Source organism: Pongo pygmaeus, chromosome 4 (genome assembly GCF_028885625.2).
Source record: "Pongo pygmaeus isolate AG05252 chromosome 4, NHGRI_mPonPyg2-v2.0_pri, whole genome shotgun sequence".
NCBI lineage: Eukaryota > Metazoa > Chordata > Mammalia > Primates > Hominidae > Pongo > Pongo pygmaeus.
The window spans coordinates 117,586,965-117,608,500 of NC_072377.2; the positions used below are offsets into that span (position 1 = coordinate 117,586,965).

Below are 21,536 nucleotides of genomic sequence, written 5' to 3' on the forward strand. Positions count from 1 at the left end.
AATTGAGTGTCCTCTAATTCAATTCAATTCTTATACTATCTACCTAGAGATAGCATCAGCTCCCACAGGTTGAGGGTTCAGTCCCTCAAGATGCCAACCCTGCCATCCTGCCTTAGATGCCAACCACAAGCTCCAGGTTGTTTTACCTGTGCTTCTGATCAACTGGGTATAAAAGCGGGTTCCGACGATCTTTTCCTTGGATTTGATTAATTTGCTAGAGTGGCTCACAGAACTCAGGGAAACATGTTTACCAGTTTATTACAAAGGATATTATAAGGGAAACAGATGAAGAGATGCATGGGGTAAGGCATGTGGGAGGGGACATGGAGCTTCCATGCCCTGTGTTCAGCTATCCAGAAACTCTCTGAATCCAGTCCTTTTTTTTTAATGGACACTTCATTACATAGGCATGACTGATTATCACTGATCATAGGTGATCAACTTAACCTTGAGCCCCTCTTCCCTCCCTAGAGGTTGGGGGCTGGGGCTTAAAGTCCCAACTCTATAATCCTGCCTTGGTCTTTTCAGTGACCAGCCTCATCCTGAAGCTACCTAGGGGCGGCCAACCATCAGTCAACTCATTATCACATAAAAATACCTCACCTTTGGAGATTTTAAGGATATGAAGTGTTGTATGCCAGAAAATAAGGACAAAGACTAAATATATATTTTATAATATCACAAATATATTTTTCCAGAGTTTAAAAAAATGCCTTTTTTACCCTATTCTTTTTTCATGGATACAACATTTTCTTCTCTTTTTCAGAATATATTAATGGTAGACTTTTTGAGTGTTCTCTCTGCAGAGTCTCTGTTCCCTTTAAGTTACTTTTTCTATTGATTTTGGTCTCTATCTTTTATTTTAGAGGAATTCTTCAGATGTTTGTTGCTCTTTGGTTGTTTCCACCTTTGGGCTACATAACCTATTTCAGCTCTGAGATCTCAGCTCACCATTCTTAAAACTATGGTAGCCTGTTGGGCCCAATTTAGGAAACGCTGATCTATGTCATACTAAATGAACTTTATCAGACCTGGCATAGACAAAAGTGAAACAGGCAAAATGTGCTTTTCATAAGCCCTGCCTCCCTCTCCCTTCCTTAGGTTTCTTCCATAACTCTAATTCTCCCTCACCCTACTTCTTTCCTTCAAAATCTCTCTCTTGTCTGTTTCCCTCATTAAAACTGATTCAAGTAAAAAATCTATCATTTTATTCATACACAGTATGAATGACTGATAAGACTAAACATATTCTCTGGCATTTGGTTTTTAAAACAAGAACAAAAGTATTTCTTGGGGATGAACCAAAGGAAAAACTCTGAGGATATAACTTAGTCAACATCAATGCAAATCAGCAGAAAGGTATAAGAAAACAGACAACTCCCTAAATAAAAGCAAACCTCTTATTCTACCCAGTTGGCAATGGAGGGAGAATCTCCACAATGGATGATGTAGCAGAATCCTCATAATCCCAACTGTTGTCTTCTATGATTCACCTTCCCCTTCAGGATTTTCCTCTAATTATCCCTATAACCATTCCCAGACCATGAAGAGGCAAAGCTTTTTCCCTTTTGACATTAAGGCCCAAAAATGGAAGCCTGTTCTTCTTTGACATCCCAAACAGTGCAAAGTGACACCATTATAAAAGATTTTATTAATGTCTAAAGAGAAATTAACAGAAACGTCACAAAACTAGATGATAAGGAGTATCAGAAGCGACTGTGGGTACTAGCCCAATCCTATCCTCATTTCTGTTCCCAGCATTCAGAAACATAGACTAGATAGTCTGATTCCTCTTTTTCTAAAAGCAAGAGATGAGGGCTCAGAAAGAAGCCATCTCCTCCTCTACTGAGTTAAGGTCTTTCTTCTGACAGAAGCTGCAGACTGGTAGATTATAGACTGATCCATAGACATATTTTGTTAGTTCTGTTCTATTTAAAAATCACTTAAAATTTAGTCATCAGCACTGAAATTTTTGAGATTGTATTTCAAAAAAGCAAAACCATTTTCCAGCATTGAACATATATGCATACATAGACACCCTCTCCCCTTCAACACACAGTCTGTAGATTCTAAACATCTATACAGAAATTTCTAACAAGAAAAACCATCTTAGAGACCTAAATTCTAAGGTTTTATTAATATAGCACAAGAAAACAGGAGAAATAATACAGCAGTGTGAATTAGCTGAAAGACAGTTGAGGCTGGGCGTGGTGGCTCAAGCTTGCAAATCCCAGCACTTTGGGAGGCAGAGGCAGGTGGATCACTTGAGGTCAGGAGTTCGAGACCAGCCTGGCCAACACGATGAAACCCCATCTCTACTAAAAAGACAAAAAAAATTAGCCGGGTGTGGTGGCACATGCCTGTAATCCCAGCTACTTGGGTGGCTGAGGCAGGAGAATCACTTGAACCTGGTAGGCGGAGGTTGCAGTGAGCCAAGGTTGTGCCACTTCACTTCAGCCTGGGTGACAGACTAAGACTCCGTCTCAAAAAACAGAAAGTAAAAAAAGACAGCTGAATCAGGAGCCAGGAGAGTTCCATTCTAGTCCCAGCCATGACACAATTAGTTTTGTGACCTCAGCAATATTATTTAATCCTCTAGGTCTCCATTTCCTCATCTATCCTATACAGAGAATGAAATTAAATTATATTTGACAGACCTTCTTGGCTATAATCTTGTAATTCAAGGGTAAAATTTTATCAAAGTACTCAAGTCAGATAAATCAAAGAAAACACTATAAGTATACAAAGAAATAAATCTGACATGGTAATATTTTTGTGTTAAAATATATCTAGAACTCACAAATATGCATGCATAAAATGAGAGCCAAACAAATATACGAAGTACCAGATTAAATTCTGCTTCAACTAGGAGAAAAATGTTTTTCTTGTAGATAGCAAACTTAAATGGATCAACTGGAAACCATACACAATTCTTCCAAAACAACCATATAAATTTAACGGATTTAAACTTATACACAAAACATTAGTTAAAACATTAGTCATTTACTAATGCCCTCTCATTTATGTTCTCCAATGAATTTGCATTAGTCTTACAAGAGATAAAACAGGAAGCAAAATAAGCCTTCCTGAGCTTTCTGTGATTATAATGTTGAGTGACAGATTCTGTAGAATGAACAATGGACAATGGAATAGTCTGGCCAAATTAAACACTTTCTGTAGGCAGACTGAGCCTTTATCTCAGCCAAGTAATCATTTTTCTTCCATGAAAAATAACTAAAATCATGCCAAGTTGTATCACTGCCACAGAAATTGGAATGGCTTCAACATCCCATAAAAACAGTGACACTTAATGAATTGCTTCAGTTAAATCATGCTGGAGAGAGAAAATAGATGAACAATTTCATTGTGTTATGTGTGGTCCAAAAGATATGATCAACACAGGTAATCACTGACTCCCTTCATGCCAGAATTACCACCTGAGATAAACACACCTGGATTCCCATGAACTTTTTTGGTTTATGCTGACTAAAATGAAGTGATTAATGCCATTAAGAAGCAAGCTAAAATAATAGGTTCAAAAAGAGCAGCACCAAATAGTGTGAAACGCACAGATAAAAGACAAAATCAGCAAGTAAGACTGAACCAGTTTGTACTACTTGAGACATCATTGTAAAAGAATTTAGACCACCACAAAACAACATACTGAATTACACAAAGTACTGATCTAGAAGAGAAATCTAAAATATTTAATATCTCAGAAATATTCGTGAATCCAGTGACCTTGTACATGTTTTCTTAGAAGTTTAAAAAATATATATATATCATATGTTTTCTTTGTATTGCTCTTTAGTTTTTCCTTCTGTCTGCAGTGAATACAGAATGAAGAGATAATGTCCAATATACCACAAATAGAATATAACATCATAAGTACAGAATTTCAAGTTTACACTAAGAATGAATGTATGAATGTGATCACTATATTGTTCTGCATGTAAAACACTGTTAATCTTTTTCAGAGACTGGGTCTTGCTTTGTCACCGAGGCTGGAGTGCAGTGGTGCAATCACAGCTCACTGTAGCCTTTAACCCCCCGGGCTCAAGCAGTCACCTACCTTGGCCTCCCAAAGTGCGGGGATTACAAGCATGAGCTCCTGAGCCCACCCTAAAACACTGTCTAAAGACACATGTATAAAAGTTGTTTCTAAGAGTGCAACTTGGGTGTCTGATTGAGAAGAGAGTTATTTCAATGAATGAAGGTGTCCACACCACAATTGTGCATGTGACATACTCTGAAAAGACACATATATAAAATATGTTTCCAAAATATTCTAAAAAATAATAAAGTTTGCACTAAAAAAACAATTAAATACAAAGAACTGAAGTTCAAATATACCTAATACAGAAATATTTTCATTCTGATAGATAAATAACATACATCTGACTGTTGATTACTCTGTCTTAGATGTCAAAGTCATTTATTATCTTTGGTTTCATCAGCTGTTTTGTACTTACATTTTAATATACGGGTTCAATTGTCTGAGAATGGGGTGGGGGAAGGTTTACAGTTTCCTCTTTCATTCCCTTGTTTAGAAGAACTCTTGATCGCTCCTCATGGCAGATGACGTGACCTCTCAAGATAAATTTAAACAGATTCTTTCTCTATTTCTTTGTTTCATATTTTCCATGGGTTGGAAAAAAATGGTTAGTTTTAAAGCTGTGAAATATATAAAGGATACTGTCATGTAATATCCTTAATTATGTTCATAATTTTAAAACAAGATTTGCCACATAAAAGCTACCCCTGCATAATCAAGATTTTCCTGTGTTAACACATTTTCACTGCAGGATTGCTTCCCTATACATGCTAAGTTGAGAAGCTGAGGTTTTTTTTTTTTTGAGCAGGGTCTCACTCTGTCACCCAAGCTGGAATGCAGTGGTGTGATCTCAGCTCACTGCAACCTCTACCTCCCAGGTTCAAGCAATCCTTCCACTTCAGCCTCCTGAGTAGCTGGGACCACAGGCCCACAGGGGCATGCCACCACGCCTGGCTAATTTTAGAGATGGGGTTTCACCATGTTGCCCAGGCTGGTCTTGAACCCCTGAGCTCAAGTAATCTGACCACCTTGGCCTCCCAAAGGCTGCGGTTACAGGCGTGAGCCACGGTGCCCAGCCTGGGGCTTCTACTTTTTTTTTTTTTTTTTTTAATAGCAAAGCCATTGCAATAGTCACTCCAGAAAATATCTTTGCTGTGATCTTAACAGTGTTTGACAGCCTTAAACCTTCTTTGCTCCTCGATCCTGATGGACTCTGTAAATCATTGTCTTGTACTAAAACAATTGTCAGCTCAAATGTCAGGAGCCCTGAACAACCCAAAGAGACAAACTAAAAGAGAAGTAAGTTCTGAGGTTTATATTTTTAAAGGAATCCTTTAATGAAGCATTTCTCAGTCTCTTCCACCACAGTATGCTGAAGGCAGAGGATAGTCGAAAGAGTCTAGGGGACAGACCGACTTACCCCCGAGCCAGAGATTTCTTTGAAGTCACATGTTTCATCTTAAAAATTCATTTGAATGGTTAATTCTACGCTATATTTGTATTAATACAAATTTTAAGCAATTTACCAAGTTATATAACTTTTCCTCCAAATAGTCAACTAAATTGATGCTTGAGAAGATACACCATGTTGGCTGGGCACGATGGCTCACACCTGTAAATCCCAGCACTTTGGGAGGCTGAGGCAGGTGGATCACTTGAGCCCAGAAGTTCAAGACTAGCCTGGGCAACATGGTGAAATCCCATCTCTACAAAAAATACAAAAATTAGCTGGGGCATGGTGGTGCACGCCTGTGGTCTCAGCTACTCAGGAGGCTGAGGTGGGAGGATGGCTTGAGGTCAGGAGGTCAAGGCTGCAGTGAGCCGTGACTGTGCCACAGCACTCCAGCCTGGGTGACAGAGTGAGACCCTGTCTCAAAAAAAAAAAAAAAAAAAAAAGATGCACCAAGTTTGTCTTGGAGCTTTTAGTACTTCCCACACCCAACCATAGCTGTGTACTCCCCGGATGTTCATATAACTCAGTATGATGCACAGGGACATTGAATTTAATTACAGGTTAAATACTTTCTATTGATCTCTTCTCCAACTTATCATGACCTGGGTGTGTTTCCTTATTTCAACATTGTTCCATTTTTTTTTCTAGTTTTCCAAGATCAGCTTGGACTTTATTTCTTCCAAGAGTCTTCTCTGGTTTCTGACAATGATTCTCCTTTCTCATCGCCTATAGCACAACTTGTTTGCTTCACACATTTTTCACTTGATCATATATGATCCTGTACTAGTTCTATTTATATGTTTTATCTTGATTCACAATAATTTCACAAATTTCTTAAGGATAATTCTCTGTGTGTTTCATATTTACTGCTACATAAAAAACCACCACAAAACTTAGTGACTTAAAACAGCAACAATTTACTGTTTCTCATGATTCTGGGGGTCAACAATTCTCAGCTGGGCTGGGCTTAGCTGAGCAGTACTTTGGTTTGTCCCATCTGGGGTCACTGATGTGACTATAGTCATCTGGTAGCTTGACAGGGGCTGGAGGGACTAAGATATCCACACTTAGTCCATGTCTGGGGCTTGGTGCTGGCTGTTGGCTGGGCCTCCCTGTGTGGTCTTTCAACCTTTGCTAGTCTAGTCCAGATGTTCTTTCATGGTGGCAGGGGTGTTCCAAGACATGAATGAAGAAGCTGCAAGGGATTTGAGGCCTTGGCTCCACAACTTGTACAATTTCATTCTTGTGACATTTTATTGTTCAAAGCAAACCACAAGGCCACCCTAGATTTAAGGGGTGGGGAGAAAATACTCCACCTCTTGACGGGAAAAGCTGCAAAATATTGTGGCCATGTTTTTCAATCAGCCACATCACACATTCTCTTTCTTCTGTCAATTTAGCAGCAAGTGTCATAGTGAAGGCACGTACTAGATATTAGCTGATGTGAACTCAGTGTTTGGTGTTTTCATTTCATCCAGCCTGAGACTTTTATCCTCAGGATAAGAGTAGATTTAAAATAAAAAAAATTAACCTTGGTAATATTGATCTTTAACTCATTACTTGGACTAATTTTCTCTTTAAAAGTTGCTCAGATCCAAGCACACATTTCTTATTTCAAAGGAATAACTGTACCTTGAACAAACAGGTTCATGCTTTGAAGACTGACAATAAATTGAAAACAGTCGTTGTCCATGGGATTAGGTGCTATGGGTATCAGAAAGCTTTGTTCACTGGTATATTTGTTTATTGGCCAAACACTCACCCAATGCATGCCCTGTGTCAGGCTCTGTACTATTTGCCCAACATGCATAATTGAGTAGAGAAGATAGATATACAGTAGATGATTATAACACAATGTGGCTGATAATTGCAATGACAGATAAATGCACAAGATATAATGAAAACACATTAAGAGACAAAATAAAATGTTTACCAATTCATTTAAAAACTTACAATTGGGTTGTGTATAAGACACACATGAATCTCCTAGTTGCCATATATATATATGTGTGTGTGTGTGTGTGTGTGTGTATATCAGTTTATCAGTATTATGTAGCATTATTAAAGCCTTTTGAGGATGGTGAAAATACACATAAAAAGAAAACTTCCATTATAAAACCATGGAATGGGCATCTGTTATTTTTGCCTGCCCAGCACTCATTCGCCTTTCTGGTAGTGACAGGACCTTGATTCCCTACCTGCTCTTTCCTCAGCTCTTAGTCCACAAGATGGGGATAGAGCCAACTCTACCCTAATTTCACAAGCTGAGCATGTAATCCAGGCCTGGCCAATCAGATCACTGCATTCTTATAGCCTGAGTGACTTGTTCAGGAATAGATATATGACCCAAGAAGAGCTAGTGAGACCAATTCCCAGGACTTTTGTGAAGCCACCATTAGAGAAGAATCCCTCTTTTCTCTGTGGCTACCTGACAGAATGGCTGTAAGTCTTGGGCTGCTGGAAGCCATGACCAGGAGCCTGAGAATAAAGCCAATTCTAAAGGAAAGGGCTGAGACACAGCAGAAGGAAGGCTGATGACATTTGAGCCTTTGAATCCATCCATGCTGGATCTAATTGCCTAGGCTTCTCCAATATGGTCACATTTGCATTCTCTCTCACCACCTCCCACTTATTCTTCAAAGTATTAGAGTTGGGTGTTTGCTGCTTGTCACCGAAAAGCCCTAATACATAGTACAGAAGGAACAAAACTCAAGAAGTAGGTTTGAGGGGTTGTATAGGGGTCATAAGAAGGCCAGCATTACTGAAGCTAAGGGCCCATGTGGGAAGCAGTGGGAAACATGATGGGATACAGTAGGATGAGCCCACTAGATGGTTAGGAGTCTTGACATCCAAAAGCATCCAGAGGTGACAGCATAGTCAATTAAGTAGATAAAAGAGAGCTGTATCATGAGTACATAGCAAAAATATTAGGAAGACACAGCAGCACTGACTGAAATCAACAGCTTGCAGGCAGAAAGAACAGCTAGGAGGAAACTCTAGTAATCAAGAGATGAGGGAGGATCCATATCGAGACCATAGTACTGCCAATCTGAGAAGTATGAATAGAAGAATCAATAGGAATTATGGACTCCTCAAGGACAGGAAGGACATTCTCAGTATGTAACAATAGAATGTAAAATGGTACCCATTACTTAAAGACTTTAAAGGCCTTTAAAACTCCCAATTAAGTATTAGAATAAATTAAATTGTTTACCCTTTGACAGAGGGCTTAGAGTATGTAAAATAAACAAAATTAAACAAAACAACACAAAAATGAAAAAAAAAAACTCTTATACCTTCAAATGGGGCTGAAGGCTATCGTGTGTGACTTGAGTCTGGTTTTATGCTCACTGGGCAGTATTTTTAACAGTGAAATCTAACAGTAGCATTCATTCTGGAAAACTGGGATGTGTCAGGGCTGAATAGGTTTTGTATATATTAATTAAAACTGTAGTTTTAACTTTTTTAAACAATATATCAAACCCAAATTCAGGAGGCTGCTTATTGTTTCTTTAAATCTGCCAAGGAATCAGGATATCTCCTCAAACTTCCTCCCTTGGGCTTGTGGGTTTGAGGTCCTTCCTGTCTAAACCATATATTCTTTGATCTAACTTTTTACTTTGAGTTCCTATTACAGAAAACTTTTTTTTACTGTTAGTTTTTCTGAGAAACTTCAGTACTTTATTTTTTCCTTAGACCATGGGGCACCATCAGAGCAGCAATGAAGGCTGACACATCAGGTGAGAATCTACCTCAAGGAAAGGGCAAAAAAGAGTCTTTGGAGATATAGGTTATTATAAATTGTGCCTGGTGTTCTAATCTTAGTATAAATTAAGGTAATTGTACTAATTAGCAGGTCATTATGTCTGCTATCTTAAACAATGTTTTACAACTATGGAATTTGATTGAAATAAGTTTTGGGGCTCTCCGAGACTTGACCAAAGGAAGAAAAACAAGTGCCCCCAAAGCTCTGAGAAGCACAGACAGGTGACAGCCTCATTAAGTCAGCTCAAAGGGCTGCATCAGCTCTCTTCAGGCAATCCCTGCACCTTCAGTGGCCATCAGCCTGAAGCACTGCCCCTTTCACATAATTCACGTTTGACACAAGTACATGGAATCCATGTGTAAGGTTTACAGCTTGGCTGAAGTAAAAAAGAAAAACTGTTTATTTAAAAGGGCATGTTTAAATAAAGGCTCTGTTGGAATTGCTAACATAGGTAAATATCTAATGCTAGAATTTCTTTTTTAACTCCAGTCTTTCCCAATCACAAAGAAAAGCACACTTTTCAAAATGAAATCTACAATTAATTATAATGAACCTAGATTATTTGTTTTTCATTGGAAAATTAGGTAGCATACAGAATACCTCACAACTGTTCTGGTATAATGTATGCATCACTTTGCTGCCAACAAGATGGGCTTTCACTAACACGAATTGCCCTCAGACCCTGCCTCAAGTCCCTGAGGACCATATGTCTGTCATTTCTGGGAGTGGCCTCTGGGTGGCAGTGTTATTTTCAGTTTGCACTTCGCTCATCCCGTCAGTTTTCTATGTTAAAGTTGCAAGAGACTCACAAAATCTCTTTCAACAGACTGAGTGTTCTCTACTCCTTACTTGCTCTGTGGCTTACGGCCTCAGTTTCCTCCTGTATAGAAGGAGGATTCTATTCTAGATGAGGAAAGTAGTTGCAAGGATTAGAGATGATAATGATAACAACACGTTTATATACAGAAAACCTGTGATATTTTAAGCTCTACGTAGGAAATTTACATGTAATATCTCACTAAATCTTTCCAACTTCCCTATAATGTTTGTGTTACTGCTTTATCTTTAGAGATAAAAAACTTAAAGCTTAGAATAATCACGAACTTAGCCTAAGTTCCATGGCAACTCAGTGGTGAAACTGGGATCTATCTTTCTAGCATTATAATACAAGTAAAGTGCCTAGCAAATTGTCTCATGCTAATAAATACTAGTAATTTTAAAACACTTATATTATTGTTACAAGTATTAAATTGTATAGCTGATGTCTAAAACACAGAAAAACTTAAAAATATTGTTTCTGGGATGGCTTAAAACCAATATAAAAATCTGTTATGACGTGGTTGTTCAGGTGCCTTAATTTTCACCCAAAGAATTTTTGAGCAGAGAATGCATGGCCTAAGAGAAGCTTTGTGAGTAAAAGTTTACAGTCAATTAAGTGTGGAAAATGCTTATATTTTATTCTTCTTCTGGAGACTCTCAAGAAACAATAGCATATTAAAGGCTCCGAGATGTCTTGCCGTAAAGAAAACTATAATCTAGTTTAACCCAAAGTTTTCACATGTACTTAACAAAGAAATTCTTTCCTCACATAATATTTATAACCATCTCTTTAAATCAGTGTTCTGCAGAAAACACTTGGGAGAAATGAATCTATCGAAATTCCTCTTCCAAGTTGAGCATGTAATGTTTTGACAAGTCTTCTTTTTCTGCCAACTCAACTCCCTGCTGTAGATGTGCTGTGAAATGTCAAGGCTGACAATAAAGTTCTTCTGACACTTAACTATTAAACTTAAGTTTTTCTTAGGCTTTTCTCATGACAGCACAACATTCTTTCTACTTCTCTTCATCCTACAGTCACAGGTAACCATTTCCTGAAACTCCTGTTCACAGTATTTCTTAGCTCCTCTTATAGAGCAGACCATAACTTCTGTACCATTCAGTGGCTTCCAAACTTTTGTTAACTCTACTTTAAAGCTTATTGTCACTTAATTTGTCATGTGCTTATGCCTCCACAATCACATTATAAGTTATTTAGTGTCTGGAACTGTGCACTGCACTTCCCTGTGTCCCTAAAGAAGCATGACAGTGCATTGCTCATTCATTCATTCATTCAACAAACATGCACCGAGCATCTTCCCTGTGCCAGGCACTGTTCCAAGTGCTGGAGTATAGCAGTAAACATGACAATCAACGTCATTAGTAATCCAGTGGAAATTTATTTGTATGGGGAAAGATAGATAAGTAAATATTCAAGAAGGTACATAATTCATGTCAGATAAGGGTGAGTGGTATGAAGCAGTAAGAACATGTGAATGAGGAAAGGAGGAGAGGCTGCTTGAGCTTGGAAAGGCCTCTCTGTAGAGGAAATATTTAAGCCTGGTTAAGTGCCTAGTAAAGGCTGGGAGACTGGCGGAGTTTGCTAAATTAGAGGAAAAGCAGGAAGGCCAGTGTGACTGTGGCAAACATGGTAAGTCAGGGGAGCAAGAGGAGATCCACTCAGAGTGGGTGGTATGCACCACACGGTGGGAAGGAATTGGGACTTTATTTTAAGATGATACAGAAGCCACAGAATGTTTTAGACATGGGATTGAACGAAGCATGATTTTATAACTTTAAAAGACAATTCTGACTACAGGGTAGAAAATAAAATGTCAGGAGCCAAGGAAGGGGCCAGGGAGGCCAGTTAAAGGTTATTTTAGTAGGCAAGGAAAGATATGATGGTGATTTGGACACGGTGATGGCAGGAGAGCAAAGGAAGTGGGCAGATTCTGGCTATACTTTTGCATGCGAGACAGTGGGACTTGCCAGCTTGAGCAAACAGATGAACAGAAATATTTCTGAGACGCAGGCAGATATTTACTAAATGCAGATATTTCCTAGGTAAAGGTTATCTGGGAGACTAGTAAGCCTGGGAGAAAAAGTAGGGGACAGAATCAAAAGTTCTTTTTCACTGCATTAAGGTTGGAAGTCTGTAAGATATCTAGGAATACATGTCAATTTAACCTGATTCTGGAGATCACAGGAAAGGGCAGGGATATGTATATATATATATATAATTATATTTGGGAGTTACTGGTACAAAACTAGTATTTAAAACCATAGGACCAAGCTTGGCATGGTGGCACTTGCCTGTGATCTCAGCACTTTGGGAGGCTGAGGCAGGAAGATGGCTTGAGTCCAAGAATTGAGACTATCCTGGACAACATAGTGAAACCACATCTCCACAAAAAAATACAAAATATTAGCTGGGCCTGGTGGTGCATGCCTGTAGTTCCAGCTACTTGGGAGGCTGAGACAGGAGGATCACTTGAGTCCAGGAGGTTGAGGCTGTAGTGAGCCATGACTGCACCACTGCCCTCCAGCCTGGGTGACAGAGTGAGATCCTGACTCAAATAAATAAATAAATAAACCCATGGGACCACATGAAATCATCTAAGGAGAGAATGTAACCCCAAGGCACCTCAAAATTTGGAAGTAGTATAGGCTGAGAAAGGGAAGCTAAAATGGTAAACAGGAGAACATGGTTTCAAGAAATCCAAGAGAATAAAGTATAGCTAGCATGAAGGAGTAGTCAGCTGGGTCACATTCCAAAGATTTAGATGTGGGCAGAAAAGGAATCTTTGGATTGCCAACATGGAGGCAGCAAGAGCAGGGCCAGCAGAGTAGTGAGGACTGAAGATGGTAAGAGTGCACTGAAGAAAGGGTCAGAGAAATAAGGCAGTACTAATGGGGACACAAAGTCAAGAGAGGGTTTCCCTCCACCCCCAGAAGGGAGATCCTGGAGTTTACCTAAATAGAGTCAGAAGGAGAGGTTAATAGTACAGAAAAGAGAAGGACTAATTGAACATGTATATCTTTATTTAATTATTGTCCTTTTTTTTTTTTTGGATACAGGGTCTTGCTCTATCACCCAGGCTGGAGTGCAGTGGTGTCATAATAGCTCACTGCAACCTCTAACTCTTGGGCTCAAGTAACCCCTCCATATCAGCCTCCTGAGTAGCTAGGACAACAGGCATGCACCACTGCACCTGGCTAACTTTTAAATTTTTTGTATGTTGCCCAGGCTAGTTTCAAACTCGTGACCTCAAGTGATCCTCCCGCCTCGGCCTCTTAAAGTGCTGGGATTACAGGTATGAGCCATGGTGCCCAGCCTAATTAGTGTCAATTTTTAGATGTATTTGATTTACATTAGGCTGAATAGGGAGTTGTTTTCCAAATCCCCAGGACTTAAAACCGCGTGGTAATAATAATAACAATATTAGTTTAACACATATTTAGTGATTATGTGCGGGGCATTGCTTTATGGACTTTACATATATATTAGCTCCTTTATTCCCCCAAATAACAACTGCCCCCATTCTACACTTGAGGAAACTGAGACACACAGAGGTTAAATAATTTGTCTAGTGTCATGTAGACAGTAAGCGTCAGAAACAGGATTCTCACTCAAATAGTCTGACTCTGAACTCTTAACTACCAGGAGAAAGTGGTAGGAGGCTTCATAGCCGCTGGCACTTCCTCAGTTCAGGACATATTTTATGAATCACCTCCTGTCAGTTACCACCTCTTTTCCCAAGGGTATAAAGTTATATAAAAGGATGAAAGGGTATTGTTTTTCAATCCTTTCTCTGGTCAGGACAGTCTTCCAAGCTGGTCAAACCAATTAGATGTGTGCAGCAATTCTTTCAAACCAGTTCCTTTTAGGATTTTTATAAATATCTACTACACATTGACAAACAATTTTTTTTTCACAAAAAATTTCCTTCTGTGTACATATTTTGATACACATTTACACATTATTTTAATGCTATGTAGTATGCAATTATTGGTTGGGGGTGTTCTACAATGTACTTAACCTTTCAAATATGTATGTGTGTACACTTACGTGTATATAGAAGAAATCCATGTTCTTGGCAGAAAAATCTGAAAATACAGCTTAGAAAAAATTCCTTCATTTCATCATTTAATAAATATTTACTGAGTGTCTATTTTGTGTCATGCAAACTTACAAATCATGCTTTCAAGTACCATTAAAAGCATGAAGAAAAAGCAAAAGAAAAACTGCAAGATACAAAATATACAGAAGATACGTGAAAAAAATTAGTAAAACACAAATCACACGCATGACGAGAGAGACAGAGGGAGAGGAAAAGATTCCAGAAGTAAGTATATCAAATGTAGGCAGTAGTTATTATTCCCAGGTAGTAGGATTAAGATGATTTTTATTTTCTTCTGCTTGCCTGTTTTCCGCGTTTTTTTTTATAATGAACATATATTACTTGAATACTCAGAAAGTTTTTATTTCAATATTAAGTATTTCTACATATTATGTTAAGAGCACATGCATTATCAGTCATCTAATTTGCTGCTAAAGTAGAATCTATGAAGGTAGCAATGCATGGAGTATATGTGGACATTTTTATTGTTTTCATTACTCAATAATAAGAAGCATTGTTTAAAGATGTGTGTGTATGTGGCACTACACAATTATCTATGCTCATTTGGACATGGACAACTAACATGATGCTTTACTTCTTGCCACTAGATCTACCTAGCAGAGAAACAATGAGATCAAAGACACATTTTCAAGGAAAAACAAACCCTGAAAATTCAGATACTTTCTTCTGTCTCTTTGTTAAGGCTACCCTTTAAGATGTCTCCTTTCTTTCCTTTTTAACTTTTTATTATGTAAAATCTCAAACATACTAAAAAATATGTCTAACTGGGTATTCAAAAATATATACAAGAAACCCCATGTTCCCATCCCCCAATTTCAATAATTATCAACAGTATTAAGAACTTTCTTTCCAACTGCTTATCTTGCACCAGTAAGAAATATAAACTTATGAACAGAAAAACCATCTTTATAGAAAACAATTTTAACATTAAATTTAAAAAATTGCTTTTAGGCCGGGCGCGGTGGCTCACGCCTGTAATCCCAGCACTTTGGGAGGCCCAGGTGGGTGGATCACGAGGTCAGGAGATCAAGACCATCCTGGCTAATACGGTGAAACCCCGTCTCTACTAAAAATACAAAAAATTAGCTGGGCATGGTAGCAGGTGCCTGTAGTCCCAGCTACTCAGGAGGCTGAGGCAGGAGAAAGGCGTGAACCTGGGAGGCAGAGGTTGCAGTGAGCCGAGATCCCGCCACTGCACTCCAGCCTGGGCAACAGAGCAAGACTCCGTCCCCTGCCCCCCAAAAAATTGTTTTTAAAAGCCTCTGCATGTAACCTTGAAACTTCCTCCCCAAAGAGCTTCTGAGGCCTGCTGATGCAGTTACTACCTTTCTTATGCATTTGCCCTTCTTCCATAATAGCTACTTGAATGCATTATTATACCTAGAAAATGGAAGAAGCAAAATAAAGAAAGCAGCAAGCTGGGAAGTGTGAAGCCATCAGACAGAAATGGGGGAAACAGTGAGCACTTCTCCAGGGAAAGTGTGGCCAGGAGGGCAGCCTCAGTATGAGCTGGCCCCATGCTGGGGAGGCTACTCTCATTTAGACAGATCACAGGCAAGGCCAGTGGAGTGCCATAAAACTGCCACCTGGTTATACCTACCCAAACTGTTGTCACTGCTCGTGGGCCAGGAAGCAATTCTATCCCTCAGCTTCTTTGTACAGGAGTTGTCTGACTTTGCAGAAAGATCTACTTCCTCCTTCCTAATTTCTCGAACAAGCTGCATGCGGCATCTTGTGAAATCCTGAAAGGAAATCTTCCCATTTTCGTCTGCTCCCAATTGGTTCATGATCTCAGCCACAGACTCTTCCATATTCAACTGGCGACAGACCATTAGCAAGTCATTTCTGCAGAAGAGGTTGAACAGAAGAAAATGTGTTATGAGTGACATTCAAGCTAGAGAAACTGGTTAATGAAAAAAAAAGGTATTTCTTAAATATATTCACATACTAGACCTATTTTCAACTTTCTCATTGCTTCTAGAAAAGTGATAAGTGTATGAAAAAAACATGTTTCATCTGGGTTATTCTAAACAAAAACTCTCTTATTTGGAACGGTGAGGCAACTTTTAATCCTTTGTTCTCTTTTTCTTCCTGTCTCCACACTCTTCTCTCCCTTTCTTTGTTTTGAAATTGAGGATTATAAAGTTCTCTCTTTACACCTGAAGAGTATAGCACTGTAATCTCACTGTAAGATAAAGTTTCAGAACATAGAACAGACATTATTTCTACTCTTGGCACAGTCCAAAATCTAGTCAAGTTATAAGAGAACCAACAGAGATTTTAACAAGCTTGACTTTCAGCTTTCTGGACCAATCAGCTAACTTTAGTACTTGTTTAAAACATGATTTAATCTTGACTTTCGTGGTTCAGTGCTTAGCTACCTTTGGTTTTGCCTGCTTTTGAGTACTTTCCACCTTCCCACAAGCAATCAGTAAGCCCTAAGACTAAGAGCAGGGATCAAAATTTCAATGTCTTCCAGGACTAGATTTAATGTAAATGTGTGAAGTGGATAGATCTAAGATAAGAGGGCTTGGTGGGGTCTGTGGCTGGACTAGAGAACTGTATCCAGCCTATAGAGTCTCAAATTTAAAAAAAGAAAAATAAAAAAAGAATTTCAAAAAGAATAACAAGAACAATAACCCTATGCTGACCAAGAACATTTATGTGGAGGACATCGGTTTGATCCCTGACATACAAGTCTTGTTCTTTTCTCTCTACCTAACCTCCTTTAGCAAATATTTTGTTCATATTCCTCCAACTGCAGGTTTCAACAAAGGTCAAAGGACTGCAGAATTTAAGCGCTGGAAGAGACATTAGAAATTTGTTCATGGTCACAAACAAAGCTAATTAGTGTGCCTGTCTCAACATACTACCAAAGTTCAGTTATCTGGAGAACATAACCAGTTTGATGTTTGCTGACACCTGAAACCTAACCATGCTAAGACCACTCTTCAAGTCACCCTTCACAAATTCTGTCTCCTGGTCAATGTCACTATGGTCTCTCTCAAATTCCCTAGGCTCACAAAATTGTGGGCATTTTTAATATCTTCTCATTCACTCCTCTTTATCCCTAATTCTGTGCCCTGCCCTCCCCTCCCCCACCTCTGCCCTTGTCCCCTTCCCCAGGTTTCCAGGGTCCGAGTTATCATCAAATTTAGGTTAGTCTTGTTCCCGAAATGCTTTTATATTTGCTCTTTATGGTGTTTTTCAACAAATGTAACAGACTCCAAGACCTTTCAATTTATGCCAGGCCGATGCCACCAGCCTTTTTAGCTCATCACCCTGCTTCCATATGCTATCCCACTTTCAGGTTTTATAAAGAATTTTTACACATAGCTACATGTTTTATCTTCTGCATACATGTGTGTCTGTGTCCATATGTATATCATATATATATGCCTCTGCATCTGTGTATACACACACACACATATACACATACACACACACATATATTTGTAAAGTAGATGGATGAGGATAGGAATAAATATATACATGGAAGTGGGTATGGCAGGTTAAATTATTAATATTTGTCCTAATCTTTCATTATCCCACAGTAGTGTTATAAATGTATACCCTTGCCTTGGTCTCAGGGCCAAGGACATTCATGGTAGGTGTGTCCTTTCCCATCCCTTAACTTCAGGCTTCACATCTAACTTGCTTTGGCCCCTCGGATATTACTGGACAAGTGCCTATACTGTTGAGCTTGTCCCCTTTTGCTTCAGTCATCATTAGGAGAAAAACATACCATGGTAGCCATTATCCCTGTATCTAGCCTGGGTCTCAAAGTAAGCCACCCCAATCTACCTGAAGACTCATAGCTTAAGAAAAGTCATTCCAGCTGACCCCAAAATGTGTGATCAAGAGTAAGTTCTTATTGTTCATGCAAATTAAAGTTCATTCTTAAGCTCAGATTTTGTGATTTTTCTTCCATCAGTAGCTAATCGATACACTGGAAAAATGTTTGTTTGGTTTTTAAAGTAATCTTTTCATATAATATTTTCATATAAGACCTACCTGATATTTAGCCAGATTCATCCAAGAGTTAGGGATGATTAGGATTGCTAAAGCAGGAATACAAACAGAAAGAAAGGATCCTGCTTTTACTCTGAGTTCAGGGTTCAGATTATACTTTCTAAAATAAGGATTTCTTTTTTAGATATTTAGAGAATAGTCTTAAATTTAGGCTTAGCAAAAATAAAGAGGTTTTCTAAATTCCAGAAGTTCATGTAATGTTAACATTAATATTCTCTGATTGGTAAAAATATGGTATATTCATTTTTCCTGTCTGTGTATTTTCACTTTTCACAGTGTATTATACTACTTTCATAAATTGATATGTCATTGTAGGTTTTAAAATGGGGATAGTAGTAGTACCTACCTCATAGGGTTGCTCTGAAAAGAAATGAGATAATACATAGAAAGCACTTAACATAGTTCCTGGCACATATTAAGTACTCAATAAACAGTAGCCATTATTATGGTTGTTTTATAATTGTTGATCATAGATCTTTCATAATACCCCAGTTTCATGATTAGGGCTTTAATAATGAATCGTGATCTGCTCAGGGGAAAAGAATACTGAACGGAACTGACTACCTCACTAAGTGGTACAATCTATCCAGAGGCCCACCCTTCCTCCCTGCTGGCAGCCCACTTACATATATTGGGCACCCTGGTGAGAAACTCAGCTCTGTCCAGGCTTGAGAAGCCCCATTCTACAAGAAACAGCTGTAAAGAAGTAACCATGGTCTAGAAATACCAACTCAGAGTAGAATGTGTAACACTGAATTTTAATTTTAAATGTATAGGCTGTTGAGAGGCTGATATAAAAGATCAAAGCCAAAATACATTGCACTCTACCAAATTAAGTCAAATTGTAAGTTTTAAATAGAAGTACTAGTTTTTAAAAACTAAATTCAAGCTAAATTCTTTCAGTATAGAAATACAAAATTAACAATAATAACTAACAAGCCTGCAGGGGAATTACAATTATCCCCTGATATGGTTTGGATGTTCATCCTCTCCAAATTCCATGTTGAAATGTAATCTACAATGTTGGAGGTGGGGCCTGGTAGGAAGTGTTTGGGGCATGGGGGTTAATCCCTCATGAATGGTTTAGCACCATCCCCTTGGTGATGAGTGAGTTCTCTCCCTGTTAGTTCATACAAGAGCTGGTTGTTTAAAGAGGCCTGACACCTCCTCCCCCACCTTGCTCCCTCTCTTGCTATGTGACATGCTGGTTCCCCTTTGCCTTCCGCCATGATTGGAAGCGTCATGAGGCCTTCACCAGAAGCAGATGCCAACATCACGCTTCCTATACAGCTTGCAGAACAGTGAGCCAAAATTAACCTTTTTTCCTTATAAATCACCCAGCCTCAGGTGTTTCTTTACAGCCATGCAAGAATAGACTAACATGTCCCCATTTTACAGATTACGATATGACAGCTGAAAGAGTCAGAGACAATATGTGGTACAGCCTGGAAATCTAAACCAAATCGGTCTGATTCTAGAGCTCTTGCCCTTTCCATGCTATCATCTAGCATCTCGGACGTTAATAACAGGTACATTTTGGCATGAGAAAACAATTACGGACAGCACTAACATGAGCAGCTTGATTATCAAAGGTCATGAATTAACAATGCTTTTATATCAAACCAGAAAATTACATTCATCTATATATGTGTTATCCTTCTATGTTACATATGAATGAGAATATAAAGTTACATTTTGTTATCAACAAGATGAGAGAACAAAGTTACAGGAGAGGAAGAAAATTATAAAAGCTCTCCTTTATATCAAGAGCTAAGTCTGGAGAACTTGAATCGCGGGGTATTTCCATACGCCACCTTGCCAGATTGTTACAAATGGCCTTCAATGGCGTACAGTCCCCTGTGACTATGCCTCTTTACAGCATGCCTTTGCCATTCCTCCCATCAATAGGTGGAGGCTATTTCCCTGTCCTTGAATCTGGGCTGGCCTTGAGACTGGCTTTGACTAACAGAATGTAGCGGAAATAAAATTCTAAGATTCTGAACACACAGGCCTAAAGACGCCTTCTAGCTTCCAATTTCAACTCAATGCCTTCCACTTCCATGCAGTCCTGGCAGCCTGCTCAGGTCCATGGTGGTCTCTTCCTTCTGATAACATTTAGTACTTGCACCAGTCATTTGGTGATTATTTACAGTTTTGTGACAGCTTTGGATTGTACTTAACTTTGATTTCTTTCTCTCTCTCTCTTTTTAAAAATTGTTTTCACATATTCAATCCTTATCTTCCCAATATGACCATGAGCTCCTGGCAGCCAATGTTGGTGCTACGTCAATTCCCTTTGAGATGTGTGCAGCACCCAGCACACCACCCCGTGCACAGCAGACCCCATCACATTGGTTTTGATGGATTGATACATAAACTCTCAGAAGTTGAAAATGATCTTTCTTTTAAAGAGGGTCCCCACTTTGGATATTTTCCCACATATACCTGTCTTTGTATTTTCCCACAGAATGCAGCACACGGGATACTCAGTAAGTATGAATGACCAATGGCCTCCATAAAACACTAATAACGCTGTAGCCTTAGTGACAGAACAGCAGGACATTTCTCTGCCCTAGGCAAGGAAAGTTTTTCGGAGGAAGAGATACCAAATTGAGACTGTCCAAAACTAAGTTAGTCCAGCAGAGAACTATGTCAGTAGCAATAACATCATGTAAGTGTTCTGCCTTGAAAAAAAATAAAACTTTTGTATATTATTTCAGAAAACACACATTCATTGTAGAAAATGTAGACAAGCAGAAAGAAAACACAGATTACATGCAATCCCTTTACCTAGTAATAACCACAGTGAATATCTGGTGAATTACACAAAATTGTACTAAACATTTTTTCCTCTAAGTCATTATTGTTACAAGTGCTTTAAAAGGTGTTTCATACTCATATTCATGCATATATATCTTATCTTCAGATGATATCATCATAACATGAGAAAGAAAAAGACCTCAGTTTGTATCAGAGGAACTGGCCAAGTCAGGCAATATTTAGCTCTTAGAGAACACCAATCATCAGACAGCAGAACTAAAATGACTTCAGTCATTTCAAGATTGATGCTTCTCACTCAAAACTACATGGTTTCACAATGAACAGCTATTATTTTCTATATATAAAAGTCTTCTTTTTCTCTTGGCTATTCTTCCTTTAACTTATAAAGAAATTGAGTATGAAGTGAAAATTCAGTAAAACTATTTGTCATTCAAGTAAATTCACAGCCTAACCTTGGGGATGTATAATGGGAAAGATGGGCTTTGGTCTCTC

The 21,536-nt window shown here is 38.6% G+C and overlaps 1 protein-coding gene across 1 annotated transcript in view; it reads right to left on the bottom strand.

Moving 5' to 3' along the window:
- Positions 1 to 21,536, bottom strand: part of MCC (MCC regulator of WNT signaling pathway) — a 478,671-nt gene that overhangs the window by 361,163 nt on the left and 95,972 nt on the right. Inside the window, exon 2 of the mRNA XM_054488736.2 lies at positions 15,832 to 16,076. Coding sequence (XP_054344711.1) covers positions 15,832 to 16,076 — 245 coding nt within the window. The remainder of the gene's footprint in view (positions 1 to 15,831; positions 16,077 to 21,536) is intronic.